The sequence below is a fragment of the Lissotriton vulgaris genome, chromosome 2_2 (assembly GCF_964263255.1).
Source record: "Lissotriton vulgaris chromosome 2_2, aLisVul1.2, whole genome shotgun sequence".
Taxonomy (NCBI): Eukaryota; Metazoa; Chordata; class Amphibia; order Caudata; family Salamandridae; genus Lissotriton; species Lissotriton vulgaris.
In genome coordinates, this window is record NC_141688.1 from 144,499,020 (window position 1) to 144,525,734 (window position 26,715).

Sequence of the window (26,715 nt, forward strand, 5' to 3'; positions counted from 1 at the left end):
TGGAGGGGATACATTAGATGACATCATGCAGTACAATACATCAGACCTCAATTGGAAGGGATGGTTAGTTTGGCCCACAGACGCAGTAAGATGTCAATCAAGATTCAGGGGTACAACCGAAGGGTTTAGTATCCATAGACCGGTCCAACGCTATGTACAAAGAGAACATCCGGGAGAGGTGACATCATACAGTGTTTGGTAGTTGTGACTCGATTTTCTAAAAACCTCAACACTGACCCAGGTGAAACAGCACTTATCCTCATACTGAGATGAGGTGGTTCTAAGGGATTTTTTATAAGGTCCCCGATAGCCATGTCAGAAACCTTTCTTGTATGCCATCCGTAATGAAATCTGGAAGTTCGCTTAATAAGAAGCTGAGGAGAGACTTCGTAAAATAGATAGAATTAACCTAGAATAGGCGTTACCTGTAGTTGACAATGGTATGTCTACATTAACATCCAGGATTTACTCACTGGCCAACATTGTATCTTCTGCTATAGCTATACTAGAACAGTACTTGTCCATACTACGTACAGACAATCTCAACTACGTTCTGTTATGTTATTAAGCTGGACACTGTAATCACTGCGCGCTGGTCATGTGCCTTGGCGATTTAGCAACAGCACGTCCCTATTTCCTGCATACAATCTAACTAAGATGCAGATAACGATGGCATAAAGGGGAGTAAAATATACACTGCTGCGTATTGGAAAACTAGGCAAGTTACCTTTTACTGTGGCAGTCACCATCCACAGAATGGTTAATCCTTGGCCATATAACACTACCGGTCACAACTTTCCAGTTTCATTATTGTCCTGACCAACAATAGAATGGCAGATATGAAGCGATGGGTAGGGAATTCATCAAGGAATCTTGGTAATTACCGTACACATTTTGATGCAGGAGTGGGAACATGGAAGTGTTCCTTAGCGGTACCAACTGCGAGAATTCTTTAGGAGGATCTCTCATATGTCAGGATATCATGCTTCACTGTGCTTGTAATGGTTCTGTTGCTGACTTATCCTGTCACTTGAAAGGGACCCCAGCTGCCGTGATTAATCCGGTGTTCAAGTTGCTTTTGAATTGGAGTTACTTGGTGCTGAATGATCAAGGTTGTTGTGGTATGCTCCTGGGCATCACATATCTTGTCACTGTAAGCTCCGGGGTTACTTGCTATAGGCAAGTACTGTTGCCACTGACCCATACAGTCAGGGAGGCGCCGTTATGGCCTTCGTTGAATGTTTTCTTTATATGGTTTGATACTGAGTCGAATGAAAGCCATGCTTTTGCAGCAAACCGTGCCCCTTACCACTGCCCGAGAAACTTATGTTCTCCAGGTTGAGGTCCTCAGCTGAGATACAGGCATTAGTATGGACAAACTGCCCTTTCCATTTCACAGAAATGGTACAACGTATCTTTAACATGTCTGATACGACTTATATACTACACCTATATTTAAGACCATATGCTCTGGACTGTTAAGCACCTTTCAGACAATCCTCTGAGTTATTCCCAACTTCATACATTCCATATTCTGAAGCATTTTTGGAGGTCTTCCGCTGATCCTATTCCTAATAGCTAGTATCCTGATCGTCATTTTTCTCCTGCGCAATAGACGTCCCAGTCACAAAGGAGATAGAAAATACGCCCTTGGAGTGCCGATACCGTGATCGCATGGTACTCCAACTAGGCACACCTCGAACTAAGTGAATCTTGGTTCCTATCATTTAAGCCAGTCTGGATAAACTGTATTCTGCCTGTCCTCAGATGTCTGTTCTGTGGACAATAATGCGTGTTGGACTTCTGTCTAATACTTCCATCAGTTTCGCCACAGGACATTGATGCTTTACTGGACCCAATAACTGCCCATTTTCTACAGTATCCTCAGCGTATTCCAATGTTGATGTCTGCATTCTTAGAGCCACCAGAGGATGCTTCAGCTCCTGCTGGAAAGGATACCGGCTCTTCAACAAATACTCACCCCCAGCAGCTGCTGTGGAGAATATGGAGGGGTACATCTATGCTCAATTGACCTGATCTGCGAGGTGTTGCAGGGACCATCGTCTGCGATTGCAGGCAAGTTATGTTGCGTCTCCCAGCCGGGACACACAAACATTTGGCTCATCGTGTGCTGGGAGAAATTCTGCTTTTTTTAAAAACAACTAAATTTAGAATTTTGAAGCAATAGACATGTTTGCTAAGTTGCATGGTTTTGTCACTCATAGGTGTTCTAACTATATATATATATATATATATATGAACATATTTTAGTAACTACTTCAATCACCTAAACTATTATCTTAGCCATTTTAAAAGAATTTTTACATTTTTAAACATTATTTTCTTTTAGTTGTTTGCCTACAGAACGCCTCCAATTCCGTTAGAATTTAAGTATGTTGTCCAATCGGATGAGGAGTCTGTATTATGTTCCATATAGGTACCCCTTTATAGGCTCAGGTAGCAACCTACCCTTTCATCTATATTCTCCCATACCATTACACTACACAACGGTTCTTGGGACTGACCTTTTACCCAGTTATGGTACTGTTAACACGACGTGGGATTTTCCCTGAAAACTGGCCTCATCCATTAGGCATGAGGATTCTTGGAAACTCATCAGGACTACCATCTCCTGCATAATAGCTATATATAAGGGTCATTCCTTCCGTCATCTTAAGTCTGACATGACACAGCAAGGTGGAACGCCTGAGGGGTATCACTTTGGGCATATAAACACCATATCTTGCTGAGGTAGTCGGAGGAGAAAAGGACTTCTATGCCGACACACTGACGCGGGACGCTGAGAATCCTGCACGCAGACATTCCAGCTCACAGTGGTCTGACATCCCTTGCGAGGTGTCCATCGTGAGACCAAGATGGGGTCCCACAGTGTCTCACTTCAGGTAATGGGGTTGACTTTATCCTAGAGGGATTCTTGGCTTTTACACCTACGTACATGCTAGGTACACTTAGGTATATCTAGTTGTTGTTGCATCGTAGGAGTACACATTTTACTGTTGTGTATTTTAATGCTTGCCTGTATTCATTGTTTTAACACTATGGTAAAATTCTACCATCCTTTTACTTTGTTGGTGCTTATAATCATTTATATCTGTTACTGTCTTATGCTTGTTTCAGCCCACCTATTTTACACTAGAATGACACTGGTTCAATAAATACTTATTGAAAAACATCCCCATTGTTTATACTGGGTATCCCTCTGAGACAAAGTGAGCACGAGTGACCTAGCGAAAAGTATCGCACTGTTTGCACGATCCTGAGGGATCAGGGTTGTCATGTTCGATAGTTGCCAAGAGCTAATCTCTGCTTGGTAAGAGGGGTTTCTAGTGACGCTGTGAGCTAGCTGGTAAACAGGTTAACATACCCAGTGGTGGTGTCTAGAATCAGTGCGAACACCAATCCTACAGTTTATTTTGTCTAAACGCGCAGGACATATAGGTTCATAGGCACTACACAACAGTTCCTCCCATTTTGGAGGAATAATGCTTCTAATTTTCCATTTCTTTGCTGGGTTTCGAAGTTAGTTACAGAACATGCTGTAGAGAGTCTCCTCAAAGGGGAACATGTAAAAATCATGTGCCTGTGTCTATGAATTGGCTGCCATCACTGTCAGTCACTGCATAGCTTGAATTGATGGCTAGTATCCACCTTTAGTGCAAATGAGAATGCTTTTGGGGTGTCCCTCCGTCATCAGTGTACTGCCCAACAAAGGAAAAAAGATTCGCACCTTCAGTGCTCTTTCATGATCCTTGTATTCATTGGAAAAAATGCTGGTCTATTCAGAAAAGGATGGACAAGTTAGACATCACAGCTTTTCGCAGTCATTACAGCAGTATGCATGTTGCTGGCAGTAAACCATGGTAGGTCCCCCACAAACTTTCTTTTACCATCTGCACATATAGGAGCCATCTTTGATATATGCAGAGTTGCACCATTCATCTTTTGGAGAGGATGCTGCAATGCGCCTTCAGACATTTGAGCAGGAGTGTAATCCTCTTCTGACATCCATAGGGTAGTTGTTGTAAAAGACTTGTGAGGCTGCCTACCCCTTTTGATCAGGTCTTGCTGAAAACCACTTTAAGTAGGACCTTTGGCCCCTTATGACATTATATTTTTTAATGAGCTGGATGGAGGCGGGTGTATTCCTCTTATCAATGCCTTATGTACCATGGTGACACTCCTGTCCTGTCCCGAATCCACTTTCAGTCAGCCGTCCACCTGCCCCCAGTAAAATGACTCATGGCAGACTGAAGGAACTAGCACCCAGGGATCGGCGGTGCTAAGAGTCGTTACGGTGAGTAGCATGAATGATTGCCGCTTTGCTAGGATGTTATTGTTTTCTATTCCGTTGATTCATGCTGTGTCCGTGCCCTTTGTGTTTGTTATTGCCCCTTTATTCAGTGTGTGAACAGTGCTTTCTAGTAAATCTCCTTCTCTGAAGTCTCATTTCGTTGTGAGTTTAGTGCCACTTGCAGGTGATTATTTCGTTTTTTTTTTTTTTACATTTATAGATTCCGGGAGCTTCTCAAATGTTTGTTTTTGAAAAGAGAGGAGATTAGAAAAGAGATCCTTAATTTGGAAATGCGTCAGAAAGAGAATGAACTCAAAACATTTCATCAGATGCAGCGCCATGGTCAAATTCAAATGATGTGCTCAGAAGAAAAGGCACTGAAGGTGACTTATGAGGCTCCTAATTTTATGATGGATTTCTGTCCGAATACGTAAAAAATAGTCCATAGTTTCAAGTTCCTGCAGAAAATGTCTCATTTATCAAATGGAATGTAAATAGGAAACGTGAAAGGGTATCCTGTTTCCTTTCTTACAAATGTATTTAAACTTCTTGTGTCTGCACGGTTAGAAGATTTTCACTTTAACAGTTTACTCATAGGATCCACGGTAACAAACGATTTAGAACTCTGAATAATATTTGTCAATTTTTTTTTTCAGATTCCTAAGTACATTCCGAAAAACATAAGTAGGAACACTTGACAAGTCTTTGAGTATGATGCATTTAATGAATACCGAAAGAGTTATTTCAGAAAAATATCAATTAAAAGAAGAGAAAAAGTATAGCAAAAGTTTGCTAAAATTGGTTATTTAAGTAGAAATCATTAAATTGCCTGCTGCAGGTCTTTGACAAATATTTACGCCTGCAGAAGGACTTGCCTCCAATGTAGCAGATGTGATTCCCCATCAGTAAACCTTTTTGGTCTGGCCATAAACATCTAAGCTTTTGTCGACCCTTTTATAACTATTTCTTCAAAATATACAAAGAGCCGGCTTTAGAGCTGCCCGGAGGAGCGTTTCGCCTTTGGATGCGCTAGCACCCCTACAGATAACACTCCACCAATTACACCATAAAGAGTACCACCAAGAATATTGTTACCAACACACACCGCCACCAGCATCACCCAACCAGCAATCACTACTACAATTGCCAATGCCAACATTGCTACCACAATTACTACAGATAGTTCTGCCACCAATACAATCACCACCCTCATCAGTGTAAATACCAATAACACCATTAATACAACCATCGCCACAAATTTACGACAAATAACACATCACCCTTAATATCACACCACAACCAATACCACAGTCACTAATACCACTACAATTACCACCCCCATTACTAACACCAGTTTCACCCCACCAAAGCAGTACTACCACCAATATCCTCATCCTTTATTTGCAGCTGCAGTGTGCCACGAGGCCCTCCTTTCTAAACAATACACTTTCACACGCAATTGTTCTCTTTTTTAATGTACTGCTTGCTCCAAGATGGTTGTCCTCCATTTTTAATGATGTATTAAAAGTGTTTTAAAAAAAAAAAAGCATGCAGCAGCGGCATAATGCACGTGGGCACATCTGTGGTGATTTATGTATGTGCATACATAACCATTCTCGGTCCACTCATACAATAGAATAAAAATGGGTCACAGTATCTTGGCGTATATATGTGCATGTGTGGTGTTGCATGCACGGAGATACTTTATCATGTTGGGGCCTAATTTGCTGTAAAAAAATTGCAGCTTCAGTACTATGACACATGCATTGTCATGCTGGTTGCCCATTTTTAGAAACAAGCATGATAGAAATGCTGATTTGCTCTTCACAGTACACTCCTTTTTTTTCTTTGACTAGATGTGCTTTTAAATTCCAACAGCCGGTAGAGTGCGACCTCTGATGCCCTCGAGACCTAATATGTGCTATTCAAACCTCTAAGTGAACCAATATATTCTCTTATAATGCACAGTATTTTACAAAAAAGGCCATCATTGCTTTAGATATGTGATCAGTGTGTCTCAGAGTGCTTAATTTAATTTTTGCGGAACTGACGCTGGTTTTTTGTGTTTTTAAAGGCCAGCCAAAAGATTGTGAGCAACTTGTTGACGTTTCAGGTTTATTCAAAAGGCAAGTTTGAGTAGAGTTATTTCTGAATATATTCCCTTTTGTTGATTAGGCTACTGGCAAAAGGGACCAAAAGCTGACAATGCTTAAAACCCAGTACTCACATCTTCAAAAGAAAAAAGAAGACTCCATGAAGCGTTTTGAAGAGAATACGGACTGGCTTCACCGAGTTGAGAATGAAATGCGTCTCTCGAATCAGGACGAGCTCATTCCAGAGGTGGGAATTAAATACTCACGATATATATATATATAATATATATATATATATATATATATATATATATATATATATATATATATATATATATATATATATATATATATATATATATATATATATATATATATATATATATATATATATATATATATATATATATATCTCCTGGTCGAAATCCCCTAGCATCGCTGGCAGAATAAGTGACTTCCTATCTCGTTGGCAGGCGTGTACGTCTCCTCTGTTTTGTATGCTGCAGTGTTTGTTTTCTTTCATTGAGATGGTTGTGGATCCTTGGGTTTGGAAAATTCCTTTCTTAATTTTCCAGTCTTCTGCTAATTTAATCTTAGGATTTACGCAGATATTAATATTTTATTAGGTATTCTTGCAAAGCAGACATGATCCTCCCCATAAATAGCTTCAATGACATTTCCATTAATATTTCATCCATTAACATTAGATAATGTCGACCCGTCTGAAGCTAGAGCGAGGCTTTGAAAAGTAGTGTGCGACCCATTACAATTATTCCTGCTCTCTTTTTTGTGCTTCTGGACGTCATTCCCAAGACGTGCAATAACGTTCTTAACGTGGTCTTACTGTCTTCTTTCAGGAGCTGAGTAAAGAGCTAAAATGCTGCCACTTGCAGTTGGAAGTTAACGACCTGAAAACCCAAATTCAGTACATGATGCACCTCGCATCACTCCGAGAGCAAGAGAATAAACATTCTGAAAAGTAAGTGCATGATGACGAAGTGCATTTTTATTTTGCAGCTGCCCCTGATTATCTACACCAATTGGTTATTTAGCAAACAAATTTGATCATTTAAATTTAAGGTGGCATGCTATACCTATTTGGTTAGCTCTGCCTTGCGTACAAAAATGATTTACGACCCTTTCCTCTACTGATGTTTATTCAACCGAACTGCATGTATTTAAAGTGAACACTTTTGCGCCTTGTGTGTGCTTTAGAAGGTCTTGATTCTCCAGACTTCACAAACAGGGGACGACTGAGCACCTTTTTGTCACTTTTGGAATGTATACATTTGTAGGTTTCTCCTACAGACCGCTTCAACTTTAATTGTTGAAGACCTATTGTAAATACATTAGTTATATACAGTGGACTTTGTGTCAGCCCCGTTGTCCTGATTGGATGACTTTCTGATCTCACTTCTCTACTCCTGATTTGTTGTGGTTGTCCTGCCAGAAGCATTTTGGTCTTATCGTGTTTTGATTTTGCTAGCATGCATCCTTCTACTGCTGATGAATGACATTACATTGCAGGATATTTGAAGGACTGTTTTCTCTTTCCTTTCTCGGACTCCTTGTCCCCTACCTCCTCACTTTAAAAAGCTTTCCTCCCTATCCTTTTATCTATATCCCTCTCAGTCATGAGTGCCTTCAGCATCGCCACCTGCCACTCTTATCAGCTAGCATCCATCTAAAAACGCTTCTTTAACTATTTAATTCATGCAAGCCCCTCCCAGTCAAAGATGAAGCCTTCCGATAACCCTATAGCCACGGTGACCATTTGTAGATTCAGGTTCTTTAAATATACCAAATAAATTCAAAGATGGCAGTGGCTGATGCACGCATCTACAGCAACTATCTTTGCATACTTTTCTCATCAAATAAAAAGCCAATCAAAGATGGCTTAATGGAAGACCTTCCTTCACATTGCCGGCATAGCAGGTCCAACTACAGGGATTACTGTTTCAGTATTGAGTCACGCCTGAGGATTCACCAGGAAAGTGAGTCCCACACTAGAGTATTGGCTCTCTGCCATTCATTAATCTACCTTTAGTTATGCAGCTCCCCCTGACAAGCACATGGTCGACGTTTTACTCCAAATAAGATCACATGTTTTTGCCCTCACATCCCAGATGCACTCACCATAAGTATCAAGATTATGTGCCACCCAACTCCAGTTATCAGAGCTCCATGAATAAGAAGCTCCATCCGCAACATCAGTTCAGGGGCTGACACTCCACCCCTTCAGAGGTGCATGAATCTTTCCGAGGTACTGCAAGTCCTCGCACACGAGTCTTAGCCTCATGCTGCAGTCCTCCTTCACTGCAGGCCAGGCAGCATTGGCCCGTCTTCCACCACCGTATCCAGTCCCTGATGCTGGTCAGTGTGTTCTTCTGATTCTTAGGTCTAGCTCCACCGTGATCTCAGCCTGCCATTTACTGCAGGAGAGTACCTCATTCATTCATTCAACATACTTTATTTCGGCCACTTGGGCCATAAAAGTACACATAAAAGCAAATACCTCTTCATTCTCGGCGAGCAACCCTCGGTACCAGTCTGCCTAGCTGGATAAGGCTCCTATGTGTAGCAAATAACCAATGCTACATGAACATCTCCAGATTATGAGAAGGTCCTTCCATTGAGTGGCAACATGCGTGGCTGAATTTGTAGTAACCTTTAATCCGTTTGAGCTAGAAACATTTTTTTGGGGTGACAAAATCTGGAATTTTTGCAGCAGATCATGGATTATGTGACAAATGTGGCCTTGGGAGAGGTTTTGAAAAAAGAGAAATAAGCGTGAGAAAAGCTTCGACATGCCATGTTGATTTTGTAATGTATAAGAAACTCTATGGTTCATTTGTCCACAAAGAATAGCCACAGAGGAACTGGATCACACTGTTAAAAGTCCATAATTCACCCAAGGGCCTTTCCCAGTCACAGACTGGTTTACCCCTTTCTGTTCACTTGCATGACTCGCTCATAGGAAAGAATTGTCTTTGAACACCTGAAGACAAGTTAAGTCCTCTTAGCTGCTGTTATCAAGAATGTGTTACCTTCCTGGATATTGGAGAACTTTGTTTTCAACTTTCGATTTCAATCGCATTATCTAGAATCTATCTCTAGGCTTAGTGGTGCTAGACTTTTGCTTCCCGCCTCTTCTTACTCAATTACCCTGGAGAAGGGGGTGCAAGTCCTGCAAGGAATCTGCTTGATGTGAGAACAAACATAGCAGACAAGATGAATAGGGCATTAGTTCAGCCTGCCAAATATGACATTTCTCCCTTGGTCTGGGTAGTGAAAAGGGCTCAGGGGGGGTATTGTTTTGACTTGAACTTCCACACTTGTCCTCTGATGATTTTAAATTATTTTTGTTTTTTAATGGATACTTCGAACTGCAGAGTCCTCATCTTAGAATAATCTTCAAGCACCAGACTGGATCCGGAAACTTTTCTCAATTGATGCTCCTGTGTACCGCTAATTAGCATTATGTGGCACTGCAACGCAACAGAAATGATGGAGTAGAGCCACATGTAAGCGCCACCCCTGTGTGCTGATATCCATTCTTTTCTTTCTGCTTCATCTGACTCGAATCTGCAGCTCTGCTCCCAATTTTATCAGACCATTTAAAAAAAAGAAATTCAGTATTCCAGTTAATAATATCCCTGCCTAAAACCGCTCCGGACACAACTGGAAGTAGTGCGAAAAATGCATCCAAAGGCATTCCATGATCAAGAAGCGATGTTGTATTTCTCCAACATAAGTAGAAGTCAGTCTTTGTGTAAGTCATATTCCGAGTTGTGGATGCAGACACAATCTTGCTCCTGAGGCTGTTCCAGCAAGCAGTCCGCTTCACAGTCGCAGTCCTTTGTTAGTCCAAATCGAAGTCCTAAGACAAAAAAGCGAAGCAGGTCTCTACCCCATCCAGCCACTCTAAACCCAATGAGAATGTGCAAATGGGTCATAATGTGAGCTGAATCCCTAACTGGTCCCTGCGCATCCCAAGTTTCCTAGACCATCAGCGGCGCCCCAACAGATTGAAGACTTCAAGTGACCATGCTGCAGGTTTTTGGTGCACTTCCAGCTTCCTTCAATCCCCAAGAAACCGCATTTGCCTCTAGTTGGGTTGCTGCTGTCAGACCCCTTGGGACTCATTTCAGGCCCTTCACTGACTCCAGTACAGTCTAACATTTCAGCTCCAAGGCCTTCTTCGGCCCTTCCATGTCAACAACAGTACCAACACCAGAAGAAAATCTGGTGCTAATTCAGATGTCAGCCAATGACCGACTTCAGCCTGGTCTTGACCGATGGAGCGCTACATGTTTACAATAGCCCAACCCGTCATTGAAGAGCTAGGCTCTAACCAGCTGCCTCTATCAATGCAGACACACTAACAGAGGCTTAATTACCTTTTTTGCTCTGATTCTGAACAAAGGGCACACCAGAATGGGAATTATGCAGTGGAAGGGTAGGTTTCTCTCTCCCCCCCCCCCCGGGCGACCCCGATGAAAATGTCTCTGTGGATTTACAAAAGGCCAATGGACTTGATATCTCCCGTGAGGCTGAATTTGTCTCCCCACTTGGGCCTCCAAGGGAAGGTAGTATAATATTTGCAGTAGTAGTTAAACGCACGGCTGAGTTCCTGTATTTGCAGCAGCCCTTAGTCCAGACTAACTCAAATGTCCTTGTGGCTATTTTTCAGTCTGGCCAGCCAGGTCTAATTCCTTGCACCCTTTTCATGAGACCCTTACTGATACCTTGATGGGGACTTGGTCAAAACCCTGTTTGAGGCCTCCATTGAATTGGCGGAGGCCAGGGATCTCAGACCAGCTCTTGGTGACCCTGACTTTCTTAATGAAACTTTCTACTGAAGATAGCTTTGTATTTCAGACTTCAACCATTAAAGTGAATCCCATTCATTCACCAGGTGTCCCCCCATGTCTTAGAGTCCAAAAGGATTGAAGTTTTTGGAAAACACATGTTCTTCTCTGCTAGCCTGTTATTGCAGTCAATAAATGCTGTATTTTTTGGTATGCTACCCACATGCTCTCTGGGACATGAGCAGTGAGATGTTGCCTGCGGTCTTGGAAGACCCTAGGACCTTTTTGGCTGTGACAATTTATGATGGGCAATATACGGCCAAATACCTGATCCGTGCTGGGCTATATACTACTGATTGACTTGGGTGGAGGGGGTGTGAGTTAGGGCGGAGCAGTTGGCACCACTGGTGTGCTCTGTTGAAAAGTGTGGATGCCTCCCACCAGATTCTCTTAGATATACAAGCATTGTAAGGTTTCATTTGATGTTCAATACATACACATTGATAAAGCTTTGATGTGTGTACAATGCTAACACACGTGAAACAGACATTCCTCACAGGAACCATTTTACATAATGGATGGCCGATTTTTGGGGATTTGTGGCAACTTAACTACAGCTCACATCACAACTGTGGCATCCTTTCTTCATAGTTTAATATTCCGGTTTCTTAGAATAATAATGATGCTGGTGATGCTGTAGGTGGTGCTCGTGTTAGTAGAGGGAATCATGATGTTAATGGAAGGTTGAAGAATACATTCTAAATCTATTTTGTTTTTTTAAAGATTGTGGTATTTCTTTCCGTTAGGCTTCTGAACACAGCACTTCCAGTCATTTGGCGGGAATATAACAAATTAAGAGAATCTAGATTGGTAGATAATACTATTGAAGAAGACTACAAGAAGGTGGAGCATTTGGTGCAGAGAGAAAAAGCAGTAGTGTGGGCAGATCAGGCCATGGTAGAAGAGATGAAGCAAGAGTGCCAACCCGATATTTCTCTTGTCATGGCTTTCCCAAACCTACAGTGTACTCCAAGCACTCCATGCAGTAAGTATAATGCATTCCTGAGAGTTACTTTGTGCATGCATCTTATATATTCAGTTTAGTAGATACGTTCTTGTTTTACCACATTATTAAAATCCCTTGCTGAATCACTGGTGTTAGTTTTCTAACTGTGTGACTTTCAGATCCTAATTACTGCTGACAGGGTACCATTTCCAGAGTAGTACATCCAATGAATAGGGCATGACGCCTACTCCATCTTACTGAAGTTGTTCAAAATTCAGCGTTCAGTACTGTGAAACTTTACAAATGCTAGATTTTCAGATAAATAGACAGTTGCAGCCATGTTTTGGTCAAGCCTAGAGCTGCGCAAGCGCTGCTTGCTCAACTTTTAGTAAGGGTTTTTTCAAAGTGCTACCAGAGGCTTTTGCTGGCCTCAAGCTGGCGGTAACGCGCACACGTGCAGCCGCCATCTGTCTTTTCTCCGTCACCGGTAATTAAGTGCATCGCCATCGCAATCGCTTTTCCTTTCGGCAATTAAGTGCATCACAATCACTTTCGGCGCCCGCGCGGCCAATGCTTTTCGCGCGCGCGCTTGTTCATTCTATTGGAAGAAACCTCAAGACCTGTCAGTCAAAGCATTTCTTTCCAACCACCATGGCCCACCGAAGGCGTGTCCAGAGAAGCTTTGCAGGCACTTGTAGCATGATGGAGCATTTCTGCATAATAAGCAGCAGCTTACAAATAGGCCATGAGCTCCTTGCTCCCACGCATGTTGAACACAAAAAATGAAAGGCTAGCTTCAAAACTGGAAGCTAGGGTGCTCGAGGGCATTCAAATAAGTATTTAATGCTTTTTCATTTGCCTTTTCAATTGCTCTATCACCCGGATCCAAGAACATAGACATAACTTTAGAAACTGAAGGTCATAAATGATCTAAGGTATGTAGTTTACAATAAGAGGCCCAGGATACGGTCCAAGAAGCTTATGATTTATCAAGTGACGTGATGGTTCCTATTGTCTGTTCTAAAGTGTCTAAACACATAATGTGTATTTGAATACACATTTTTTTGTACCTTGGTATCAAATAGGTCTGGTGTTTGTGCTTGGATCACTGGTAAGGGTATCCAAAGATTTCAAGTGAATCTGGTGATAGGAGCTCTACAACTCCAAAGATTTTTTTTTTTCTTTTGACCAAATTAGTTGATTGCACCACTTTGTCGAATATACTTATATACATCCTTTCACTGGACACAAGTTTCTAAGCACCCTTGGCTTGTGGGTGTTTTGGATGCGCTTTAAGTAACCCATTAACCCACCACACCAAAAATGTTGCAACACTGTCTGTTGTTGCCCTTTGTCTGGACAATGTACTGTAACACAATACCTTGCCAAAACCTTCAGAAATGCGTCCACAAACCCTCACGATGCTTGCACTAACTGTGCAATTGCCATGACGGCAGCATAAAGAAAACTTTACAACAACATTACATTTTCTTTGTGCCAGTCTGAAATCGCTGCACATTCGATAGAAAAAGGACCACCACGTATCTTCAGACTTCCCTCTTATCTGTCATGTGCTTGCATCTACAATCAGCGCAGAAGTTCGCGCTGGCTAGTATAATGGACTCCCTTTCGTTTACAGCTGCCCACATGTGCATTACATTTTTTTTATCACCCACACTAGGACTCATGAAAGTTTTTCCACTGAGACATGAGACCGGCTTGATATGTAACTCTTTTCAGGTCCTATTTCCTCATACAATATGGCGTGTAAATCGTTTTTGGATACTGATTCCATGAGCGAAGAAGGTTATATACATTTATTTCAAAGTTTTATATAGCGCGAACAAGATCTTTGCAGATATCAGAGCGCTTTACACAAAACAAGGGCTAGGGGAAACAAGAGGGTGATTAAACAAACTATTGTGTACAATATAGTAGTCGGTAGTAAGTGAATAGCAAAATAGGATAGCAATCAGATAAAAACATAATACAAAAAGACAATCAAATAACCAATAAAACAAAAACGGTGCAAAGACTTTGATCCAATAAAAATAGAGTTCAGGTGAATTTAGCCATAAGGAATGCTTTTACCTCTTTCTTAAAAAATGCAGTGGAGGAGATAAGCCTGGTTTCAGGAGGGAGTGCCTTCCAGATCCTGGGTGCCATTCCCGAGAAGGAGCGTTTGTATGTTTTTTCCTTCCGGAATCTTCAAGGTTTCAGGAGGAGATTTTTTGTGCTTCTATTGGATCTCGGGCCTTTTGATATAGTCAGCTTTTGAGTGAGGTAGTCGGGTGACTTGTGGTGTACGGCCAAGTGTGTCATACGGCGATTTTCAGCTGTATTCTGGCTTCAAACGAGTTCAGGGATTTTAGGTCAGGGGATATATGCAAATGTTTGCTTGATCCAGTGATCAGTCTCGCTGCAGCGTTCAAGGAGGCTCTTAGGGGTGCGGTTGTTGATAGGGGGAGTCCGCTGAGAGCCACAATTCCGCAGTCTATGCATGGGATGACTAGGGCTTGTACAGCAGTTTGGAAGTCCTTAGCTGGGAAGAAGGGTTTAAGTTTCCTCAAAGTGTTGATTTGGAAATTAGCTCCTTTAGTTGCATTGAAATTGGTAGTAAAAGCATTGACTTTAAATATTCATTTTTGTTATGTTTTCACTATGTTGAGAAACACCTTTAATTCTTTTGGGGAGGGGCAACAGGGCGGAAGCAGGTCCGATTAGTAGAGAGTATAGACCTGCAGAACACTCACTAGAAAGGCAACTATATTATTTGTTTGCCCCTATTTTTTTTTTTTTTTTTTAACTTGATTATTTTCAAAAATAGATACAGAGAGAATAAACAGGTCAGATATTGCATATGTATATACATCATTATTTGGAATTCTTTCAGAGCTCAGCAGTTCACGTTTGACAGTAGGTGCCAACAAAAAAGACATGGATTTCACATTGGGGCAAGACAATAGAGAAATGAAAACAAGCATTGGCATAGCCAATAGGTCTCGCTTTTGGGACCTTTTAAGTATTTACTTATGCAGCACAATATCCTTGGTGCAACAACATCAACTGTTGTATGGCTAAACACTTATAAGATCCCAAAGGCGAGACCTTCTGACTATGCCAATGCTTGTTCTGAAATGTTAGTGTACTGTAAGCATTTGTTGAGATTATTTAAGCCAATACTTGAGTTTATAATGCTGGCATTAACTATTTGTTGTTTACCTGTTCACTTAAGTTCATTTAAAGTGTAATATGCGGATGAGGAGCAGACGTGGCAGTTGGTGGATATGCTTGTAGGGTATCAAATTACATAGTACATTTACTTCTTGGGCAATACAGCCTTTTACCCACATTCGTCCTAGCTTGCTCTACATAACAGCCTGGCACTGACCTTTTACCTAGTTATGTACTTAATAAATATTGACCACTTTTCTTCGAAACATGCCTAATTTATTATGCACTAGCAGCCCGTCCCGACGTTGTCTGTGTATGAAATAGAATGTGTGTAATAGGCAAGGGAAATTTATTTTAAAATCTCGCGGTAGCCAACATTTTTAGCATGAAGTGTCACAATAGTTAGGCATGTGTGTGCAGATACTGTGTGTACCACAGAGTAAGAAGTATTAGCAGATGTGTCTAGTGTGTATGTACTCCTCTACCGTAGGTAAGCGTGTGTAAAAGTGCATTCAGTTGTAAATTTCGAGTCCCCGCAGGCACGCTGAATCGCGTCAACCCCCGCTTGAGGCCCGGCTCCAGTTTTGTTTGATGTTGTGCTTGTGTTGTAAAGTCGTTGATGCAAAGAGTTGAGTGGGTGACAGCGCGCGCTGGAAACGCTGTGCATGTGGGAAAGTGCAGACAGTTCAAAGGTTAGTGTCCCAGCAGGCGCGCTTACTTGCGTCATCCGCCTCCAGAGCCCGGTTCCAGCCTCGTTGATGTTGTGCGCTTGGTGTCAATTCGTTTATACAGAGAGTTGAGTGTGTGACCGCTCGCAAGAAACGCTGCATTTAGTGTCGGCACAGGCACGGTACTTTATGCAGAGAGTTGACTGTCTGACAGCGCACAGGATACTGTGCAGTTATTGTCCCCGCAGGCACGATCAGTCGCGCCTGCCCCCGCCTAAGCCGCAATTGCCGCAAGCATTGGCCACGCCCCTTGCTCCCATGCAATTGCCACACCCATTGGCCTTGGGCACGCCCCGGGCCAACGCACACGCTTGTTTTCCACGCGCCCTCAAGGCACGTTTTTTGTATATGGTGGGCAGCTGTATAGCCTATGTCCATCTGCTGCAACTGTCCTTTCCAATGCTGTATTGGGTGTTGTGATTGGTGCTGTGGTTCCTGAGATTGCCCGCCTCAAAGGTTTGGGCTCTCTCTTTATTATATTAGTATAGATGAAGTTTCCTAGTATCATATCTTAATCCCCTGCCCAGGACGTACACAGTAGGATTACCATCTTCTGTATAATAACTGTACAAAAGTGACTGATAAAGTCATCCTTGGACGACAGGTCCACTATACATAATGGAAAGTCATAATCTAGATAGAACCTCTGAGGGTATTTTTTTGGTGTAAAAGAACCACATCCATGGAACAGGATTTTGAACTCTATTGGAATTGCTGCACAAGATTATGGTTTTGTAGTGCTTAAGGGATCCTGGCACTTCCGTTATTATCAGGCTTTCAGAGATACACCAATGTCATAAGCAGATTTCAGGCCCCCACTACATCTACGATTGGTGTGTCTGTCCTAGCATGCCACAAAGGTTTATCATAAGTGTACTATCATGCACACCAAAACATTATAGAGCAGAAGCAAAGCTCTTAATGACTCGAGCACTTGACAAGTATTAGAGTCATCACTGTTACAGGACACGTCACTGTTACAGGACACACTCCAAATCCCATTCATATCCCCTAGCAGTTAAGTACTTAGAGCAGGCTCCTTTGAATGACAAGTCCACGTATATGAAACACAGAAATCACACCAAAGTGATTCTTTTTCACTTGAGCATGTCACCAGGCTGAACCCATTTCTTAATGTTGTCTGCCTGTTCTGGAGTATAAGCACTTGACTCGGGAGCCCTGTTCTGTGCTGGCTCTGAACTGGAGGCTGTCTAATCGCCTTCTAGTGTTCCTGACCTCTTATACTGCCCTTGTGCAGTTCACCTTTGGTCCCAATGGCCCTGCGTTATCACGAACCATACCATTTTGGCTGTTGCATCTCCAGTTAGTCATGCTTTCATCGCCAATACAGTTGGTGCCAAAGGGCTCGCACCTCTTTTCTATCTGCTGGTTCCAGATCAGGCATCCGTGTTACTTAAGACCATTTTAGACCAAGCAGAACGCAGATTTAAAGCTAACCTTAATGATGCACCATTTTGCGATTCTTAGTCGCAAGCTCAGCACTTTCCACACATAGATGAAATTCTTTATCCCGATTATGAATTTTTCAGATACCTAATGTAGGAAGCATCTCTTTATATAGTGGACCAAAATGAGGTACACTATAAAGAGTCCAGGCAATCCTTATTGGGTTACAGAGGCAAAAATGCGAACACTAAAAGCTCTTTTGTGGTAGTATGGCTGAGCAGTTTAGGCTTATCAGATGGTAGTGCTAAGTATTTGTTGTACTCAGAGGCAATAAATGAGACCCACTCTAGAATAAATCAGAGACCAATTTAGAAAAATAACTTATTTATGTATACATTTGGATACCAAGTACTTCATTATCAAGTAAATACTTTTGCAGATACAAATTTTTACAGGTAAGTCAATAGTTCAATTCAATGCATCTTTCTGTAGCAGTGCTTTCCTGTTGGAGAAAAGGTATATATTGCATACAGGTATTTGCAATTGGTTGGGGGAAGTAGGGAGTCTCCTTCGGGACTTAGAACTGAAGGGGGGCTATGGTCTCAACTACCACCAGCAGTTCTGCGTTATCTGATGTGTCCATATGCATAGGTGCTGGTCAAGTTGGTAGCTGTGGTTGCTATGCTGGTGGAAAGAGGGGGGGGGCTTCGAAAACAGGCTGCAGAGGGGACCTCAGGCCAAGTCCAGGAGCTCCAAGCAGGAGTCCTGGGTCACAAGGATCCTGGGAACAAACGAGCACAACTGAATACTCAATACAAGGGTTTGGGCACTCGGGTGCAGAGTGGAAAGGTCAGCTGGGCCCTATGCATCCTAGTGGCTTGTGGTTGTTGGTTTCACAGGTTAAGGTACAGAATCAGGAAACCTGGGTGTCGGGAAGTGCCCCTTTTTGCATGGTACCCCTCACTTTTTGGCTGACATCTGATGTTTGCTGACTTGATGTGCCCTGGATCCCTGCCAATCAGCTTTCCAGGGCCTGCGTTCTTACCCAATCTGTACCTTTATACTCACAATTGGCACATCTCTGGCCACAGGTAAACCCCCTGTATGGGCCCTGCACCTTAGCACCCACACAGGCTGTGTGTTTTGGTGCAGAGAAAAGTGAAGAGTCAACATGTCACACATTCCTGTGTGCCTACCAACAGCCCACTGCCTGAGGCCTGGGTAATTGACCCGTCTAGCAGGCTGCACTAACCCACCGGTGAGGGTACAGTGGCATGATCCCTGTACCCCTACAGTATCTAAGTCCATTCTTAGACATTGTAAGTGTAGTAAAGCCATAAAGAGTATATGTTCTGGGAGTCGGTCATTACGAACTCCACAGCTCCATAATGACTTTACTAAAACCTGAAATGTTTGATAGCAAACATTTCAGTACATTAAACCCACACTGATGCCAGTGTGGGATTTAATGTAAAATGCACTCAGAGGGCATTTTAGAGATGCCCCCTAAAAAACGACCATCCCTGGGGTGGTTCCTGAATGCTCGCAATTTGCCACCACCAGACAAGGTTGCTGGATCCCTGGGTAGAGATCCTCTGCTCTCTGGGTTCAGCGACAAAGCCCATCTTTGGTAGAGGTGTAATGCCTCTTCACCCAGGATGGGCTGGGTCCAGGAAGGGGAAGCTTCAAAGGCCTCCTGCCTTTGTAAGCTGTCCCTGCCTTTTGCTTCCACCAGCAACTGGCACCCACCGGTTCTGCTGCCACCTTGGGCGGGAGAATCAGTGGTAAAAACCAGGCTAGGTAGAGAGTTGTGCCCACCTTTACCAACCCCACTCCTCAGGTGGGGGAGGCGAGGTGAAGTACTCAGCTCAGTCCCCTCATCTTAAAGATGAGGGGACCCAGCCAGTTAGGGAGAGGCCCATGCCCCCTGCCACTGGAGGGTGGCGTAATAGGAGGTGTACCCACCCCAAGGAAGGGACCCATTGGTCCCGACCTGCACACCTCTGTAAACGCCCCTAAAGCTAGTATTTAGGGGCAACCTTGGACCTTGCTTCCTGAGGTTCAAGGAAGATAGAAGAGGGACCGAAGAGCCGTACTGACCCAGGACGAAGAGGACGCCTACTGCTTATGTCCCAGCCCTACAGGCCTGTCCTGACTCCGACCTGTCTACAGCGAAGGCATCTGCTTGGCCAGCAACCCCCCAGGGCCCAGAGGACCTGCCCTGCACTCACCTTACAGACTGTCTCTCATGATCACCCGATTTGCTTAAGAAAAACTCCAACACCAGAATCCTGATTCTGGCGACTCTGAGATTTGCCCCACTCCACACCCGACTCCCACTGCTTGAGTTCTAGTGGACCAACACCACGAGGAAGTCTCCCCAGTGATCCGGACCTGGGATCCCATGGGGCCTGCCCAGTTAAAGTGGGAGCTTCCAGGGGCCCCACGCACCAATGGGACTGCAGTGGGGAGCCTGAAGGCCATTGCTGGCTCCACGCGACCCGCGTGAGCAGGCAATGCTTTTGGGCAGAGGGAGCTGCTAACGTGCAGTTCCTCTGTCCAAAAGCAATTCTTCTCTGCTTCGGGTAAGCGAGAGCATTTTACATGCTCTTGCTTACTCTAAGTAGAGCAGGGTTTGTTATGGCTTGGCGGGACTGGTGCCCTTAAGGTGGCAGCCTCCAGGGCCATCTATGGTCCCAGGTCGGTGGCCATGCTGCTCCCCTCCTTTTTAGGGCTCGCCTGCTGTGCGCATGCGTACAGCTGGAAGCTCTATGGGGGCTTATCCAGTGTTTAACCATACCTGGCGATTCCTTTGAGTGCATGTGCTTTTTAGGTCATTGCGCAAGCGCAAGCCCTAAAAAGCGCGTGCACAATGCCACCAGCCATCTGCCTGCCTGCCTCGCATTACCACATCAAAGGCAGCCGTCCCAGGTCATTTGTCACCTCCTAATTATTCACTGCCTGCCGGCCGTATTTTCAGTTTCGTCTCCTAATCTTCCCGCCCCTTGCTGCAACAACTGTTTATGCTCTGCTTGAAAAGAAACATGGAATGCATGCTGTATCCAGGACCACGAATTCCATGCTTCTTAAGAGGGCTTTTCGGAGTTTTGGTTTAAGTACTGAGTGCACTGTGTAGTAGCTAGCTAAGGCGCAGTTATGTTGCCATGTGCTGTTGCCGTGCCCAGACAACATTCATATATATTTTCTTTCCTTTCTGCACACATTGTTGCGATTTATTTTGCCCTGCTACTTATCATTTTCTAAGCAGACCTTTAAAATTCGTCATTCCTTAAAATATAGTGTAGCTTCGGTATTAATTAAACACCGACAGGTTTAACAAAACCTTCTCCCAATGCAGATGTTAACAAACAAACCTCTCTCATTTACGGTTCGTACTATTTTCTTTTCTGTGATTTAGTTTTCCTTCCAGAATAACGTCCTACATATTTTTCTGCATGTATCTGTTGGAACAGTAGCAAGCACTTGTCATAATTTATCCAGCATCGTTAAAGGATAGATTTTTTTTTTGTTTTGAGAGTTGTAATTTCCGTTAAGGCTCCCACCACACAGCTTCACCTACACAGCTCCACCAAGGCACCCACCACACAGCTCCACCGAGGCACCCACCACACAGCTCCACCGAGGCACCCACCACACAGCTCCACTGATGCACCCACCACACAGCTCCACCGACACAGCTCCACCGATGCACCCACCACCCAACTCCACCTATACAGCTCCACCGATGCACCCACCACACAGCTCCACCGATGCACCCACCACACAGCTCCACCGAGGCACCCACCACACAGCTCCACCGAGGCACCCACCACACAGCTCCACAGATGCACCCACCACACAGCTCCACCGATGCACCCACCACAAAGCTCTACCGATGCAGCCACCTCACAGCTCCACCGATGCACCCACCACACAGCTCCACCGATGCACCCCCACACACCTCCACCGATGCACCCACCACACACCTCCACCGATGCACCCACCACACATGCCCCCACTACACATGCCCCAACCACACAGCTCCACAGATGCCCCCACCACACAGCTCCACCGATGCACCCACCACACAGCTCCACCGATGCACCCACCACACAGCTCCACCGATGCACCCACCACACAGCTCCACCGATGCACCCACAACACAGCTCCACCGATGCACCCACCACACAGCTCCACCTATACAGCTCCACCGATGCACCCACCACACAGCTCCACTGATGCACCCACCACACAGCTCCACCGACACAGCTCCACCGATGCACCCACCACACAGCTCCACCGACACAGCTCCACCGATGCACCCACCACACAGCTCCACCGATGCACCCACCACACAGCTCCACCGATGCACCCACCACACAGCTCCACCTACACAGCTGCAGCGATGCACCCATTACCCTTCACACAGCTCCAGCGATGCAGCCACCACACAGCTCCACCGACGCACCCACCATACAGCTCCACCGTTGCACCCACCATACAGCTCCACCGTTGCACCCACCATACAGCTCCACCGTTGCACCCACCACACAGCTTCGCCGAGGCACCCACCACACAGCTTTGCCGAGGCACCCACCACACAGCTTTGCCGATGCACCCACCACACAGCTCCGCCGATGCACCCACCACACAGCTCCGCCGATGCACCCACCACACAGGTCCGCCGATGCACCCACCACACAGGTCCGCCGATGCACCCACCACACAGCTCCACCGATGCACCCACCACACAGCTCCACCCAGCTCCACAGATGCACCCACCACCAAGCTCCACAGATGCACCCACCACCCAGCTCCATCGATGCTCCAACTAAGCTCCACCAATGCACCCACCACACAGCTCCACCAATGCATCCACTAAGCTCCACCGATGCACCCACCACACAGCTCCACCGATGCACCCACCACACAGCTCCACCGATGCACCCTCCACACAGCTCCACCGATGCACCCACCACAAAGCTCCACCGATGCACCCACCATACAGCTCCAACTACACAGCTCCACCGATGCACCCACTACACAGCTCCACCGGTGCACCCACCACACAGCTCCACCTACACAGCTCCAGCGATGCACCCTCCACACAGCTCCACCTACACAGCTCCACCGATGCACCCACCACACAGCTCCACCGATGCACCCACCACACAGCTCCACCGATGCATCCACCACACACCTCCACCGATGCATCCACCACACAGCTCCACCGATGCATCCACCACACAGCTCCACCGATGCACCCACCACCCAACTCCACCGATGCACCCACCACACAGCTCCACCGATGCACCCACCACACAGCTCCACCGATGCACCCACCACACAGCTCCACCGATGCACCCACCACACAGCTCCACCGATGCACCCACCACACAGCTCCACCGATGCACCCACCACACAGCTCCCCTGATGCACCCACCACACAGCTCCACCGATGCACCCACCACACAGCTCCACCGATGCACCCACCACCCAACTCCACCGATGCACCCACCACACAGCTCCACCGGCGCACCCACCACACAGCTCCACCTACACAGCTCCACCGATGCACCCACCACACAGCTCCACCGATGCACCCACCACACAGCTCCACCGGGGCACCCACCACACAGCTCCACCGAGGCACCCACCACACAGCTCCACCTACACAGCTCCACCGATGCACCCACCACCCAACTCCACCGATGCACCCACCACACAGCTCCACCGATGCTCCCACCACACAGCTCCACCGATGCACCCACCACACAGCTCCACCGATGCACCCACCACACAGCTCCACCGATGCACCCACCACACAGCTCCACCGATGCACCCACCACACAGCTCCACCGATGCACCCACCACACAGATCCACCGATGCATCCACCACACAGATCCACCGATGCATCCACCACACAGCTCCACCGATGCACCCACCACACAGCTCCACCGGCGCACCCACCACACAGCTCCACCTACACAGCTCCACCGATGCACCCACCACACAGCTCCACCGATGCACCCACCACACAGCTCCACCGGGGCACCCACCACACAGCTCCACCGAGGCACCCACCACACAGCTCCACCGAGGCACCCACCACACAGCTCCACCGAGGCACCCACCACACAGTTCTACCGAGGCACCCACTACACAGCTCCACCGATGCACCCACCACACAGCTCCACCGATGCACCCTCCACACAGCTCCACCTACACAGCTCCACCGATGCACCCACCATACAGCTCCAACTACACAGCTCCACCGATGCACCCACTACACAGCTCCACTGGTGCACCCACCACACAGCTCCACCTACACAGCTCCAGCGATGCACCCACCACACACCTCCACCTACACAGCTCCACCAATGCACCCACCACACAGCTCCACCGATGCACCCACCACACAGCTCCACCGATGCACCCACCACACAGCTCCACCGATGCACCCTCCACACAGCTCCACAGCTCCACCGATGCACCCACCACACAGCTCCACCGATGCACCCACCATACAGCTCCAACTACACAGCTCCACCGATGCACCCACTACACAGCTCCACCGGTGCACCCACCACACAGCTCCACCTACACAGCTCCAGCGATGCACCCACCACACAGCTCCACCTACACAGCTCCACCGATGCACCCACCACACAGCTCCACCGATGCACCCACCACACAGCTCCACCGATGCACCCACCACACAGCTCCACCGATGCACCCACCACACAGCTCCACCGATGCACCCACCACACAGCTCCACCGATGCACCCACCACACAGCTCCACCGATGCATCCACCACACAGATCCACCGATGCACCCTCCACCCAACTCCACCGATGCACCCACCACACAGCTCCACCGACACAGCTCCACCGACGCACCCACCATACAGCTCCACCTACACAGCTCCACCGATGCAACCACCACACAGCTCCACCGATGCACCCACCACACAGCTCCACCGATGCACCCACCACACAGCTCCACCAATGCACCCTCCACACAGCTCCACCTACACAGCTCCACCGATGCACCCACCACACAGCTCCACCGATGCACCCACCATACAGCTCCAACTGCACAGCTCCACCGACGCACCCACTACACAGCTCCACCGGTGCACCCACCACACAGCTCCACCTACACAGCTCCAGCGATGCACCCACCACACAGCTCCACCACCCAACTCCACCGATGCACCCACCACACAGCTCCACCGATGCATCCACCACACAGATCCACCGATGCATCCACCACACAGCTCCACCGATGCACCCAACTCCACCGATGCACCCACCACACAGCTCCACCAATGCACCCACCATACAGCTCCAACTACACAGCTCCACCGATGCACCCACTACACAGCTCCACCGGTGCACCCACCACACAGCTCCACCTATGAAGTATTTCGGGGTTCCCAAGGCCTACACGCTCCAGAGATTACCCACTTACACACAAGAACTGTTGGCACGGAAACTGTAAAAGGCAAAGAACAAGTTTATTAAGACCCCATGGGGTGGTGGTACACTCAAACAGCACCCTTCGGTAATGCAAGAGGTATCACACCGAACACCGGTGTGACCCCGTTTATATACAATTTTGGGGCAATAAAAGATAGGCGGCACAAGTAAAGACACAGTTTTAGAGACATATATGGTCATCTTTTGGAATACTGCCAGCTCATTGGAGGGTTTCAAACCCACTGGTCAGTTAGCGGCACATTCCTGAAGGTTTACGGGTCAGTGGGAACTGCGCATGTGTGGCTTGACCAGGGCTAAAAATAGCCTGTTGCTGGGCAGACCAGAGTGGTCAGTGGAACGGACAAAGGACTAAAGGGCACGTCGGCCACGAGGCCGCTCATGGTCTAAGATGGCCGCTGCACCATTCAAAATGGCGTTATCGTATATAGCCAAGTTAAGGAGGACAACGTGTAGGTTCAGCTAATCGCTAATCCGAACGGGCCAATTACGACAGACGACCCTTTTAGCGTTTAGCTGAATCTACCTCATAATGAACATAGTCTGGATGTTCGTCCTCGATGTCTATTAACATAATTTGTGTCACCTCTTTGTGTAGCATTATTTTGTCATGGGCAAGAGCCCGCCTCGATGGCAAGCAAGCTGATAGACACATTGAACATAAGGCAGGGCCACATTGAATACACAAGCATATAAAGAACATTGCTCCCACAAGTATACAGAGAATTGTCAACAGTTTCCAGCCCCAAGTTGCAATCATGGACCAGAACCATCCAGAAAATGTCCAAGTTCCATTGTCCGGGTGTATTTCGGCAGCTATTTTATGCAGCTTGGAAATAGCATCATACACAGAGGGAGAATTGTCCGGGACATAGACACAACAGCTGCTTCCGATAATTCTACATGCTCCCCCACGATCTGCCAAAACCACGTCCAAAACCATCCGATTTTGGAGGGTAACAATTCTAGAAATCTGTAGTTCCTCAGTAATATTCCCCAGGGCAACGGCGGTGTCATTCGCAACAGCCTCAACAACGCGTGTCAGCCGTCTTATTTTCCGGCTGTTCAATGCAGCCCCCACAAAGGAGAATAGTCCCAGATTAAAATCCACATACTGTTGTAACGTAGTGTCCGTTTGATCAATGTCCTCTAGGGCAACAGTTCGTTTAACCCTGTTCAAAACGAAATCGTGGTACAAAGTGTAATCGTTGTGGTACATTGGAGGGGCAATGAATACAGGAGGTAGCACAAACGATACGTAGCACGTGCCCAACCATCCCACTGGAAGCTGATGGTACCCCTTTGTTCCACAGATAAAGTAGGTGTTTCGAGATGCATCAAATGAAATGCCATTCGGGCTATCAAACGTGAGAGTAATATTACATTCGCTTTTCCCCACCGCAATCGTGCCCTTGTTTCTAATGCATAAATCGGCTTTTGTGGCAATGACATTTATGACATGAGCATTGGATACATTCACATTTCGCTGATTGCTATATATACGTGGAGCAGACACATTGTCAGGCCTGTACTCTTCCCATTCGAAACGTGTGCCCTCAGCCCGGGGAAACCCATCCTTGTCATGGTAACATACTTTATTCAAACGGAAAAGCACCCCCCCTTTAGTTGGCCATCTCAGAGTAAAGAGAAGGGTGTACCAGGCATTGCATGACCCATTGTGTG

At 46.2% G+C, this 26,715-nt stretch overlaps 1 protein-coding gene across 1 annotated transcript in view; it reads left to right on the top strand.

Annotated features, from left to right (window-relative positions):
- KIF18A (kinesin family member 18A) overlaps positions 1-26,715 on the top strand; it is a 312,020-nt gene that overhangs the window by 179,437 nt on the left and 105,868 nt on the right. The window contains exons 10-13 of the mRNA XM_086959474.1: positions 4,533-4,695; positions 6,488-6,652; positions 7,263-7,384; positions 12,023-12,261. Of these exons, the coding sequence (XP_086815600.1) occupies positions 4,533-4,695; positions 6,488-6,652; positions 7,263-7,384; positions 12,023-12,261 (689 nt within the window). The remainder of the gene's footprint in view (positions 1-4,532; positions 4,696-6,487; positions 6,653-7,262; positions 7,385-12,022; positions 12,262-26,715) is intronic.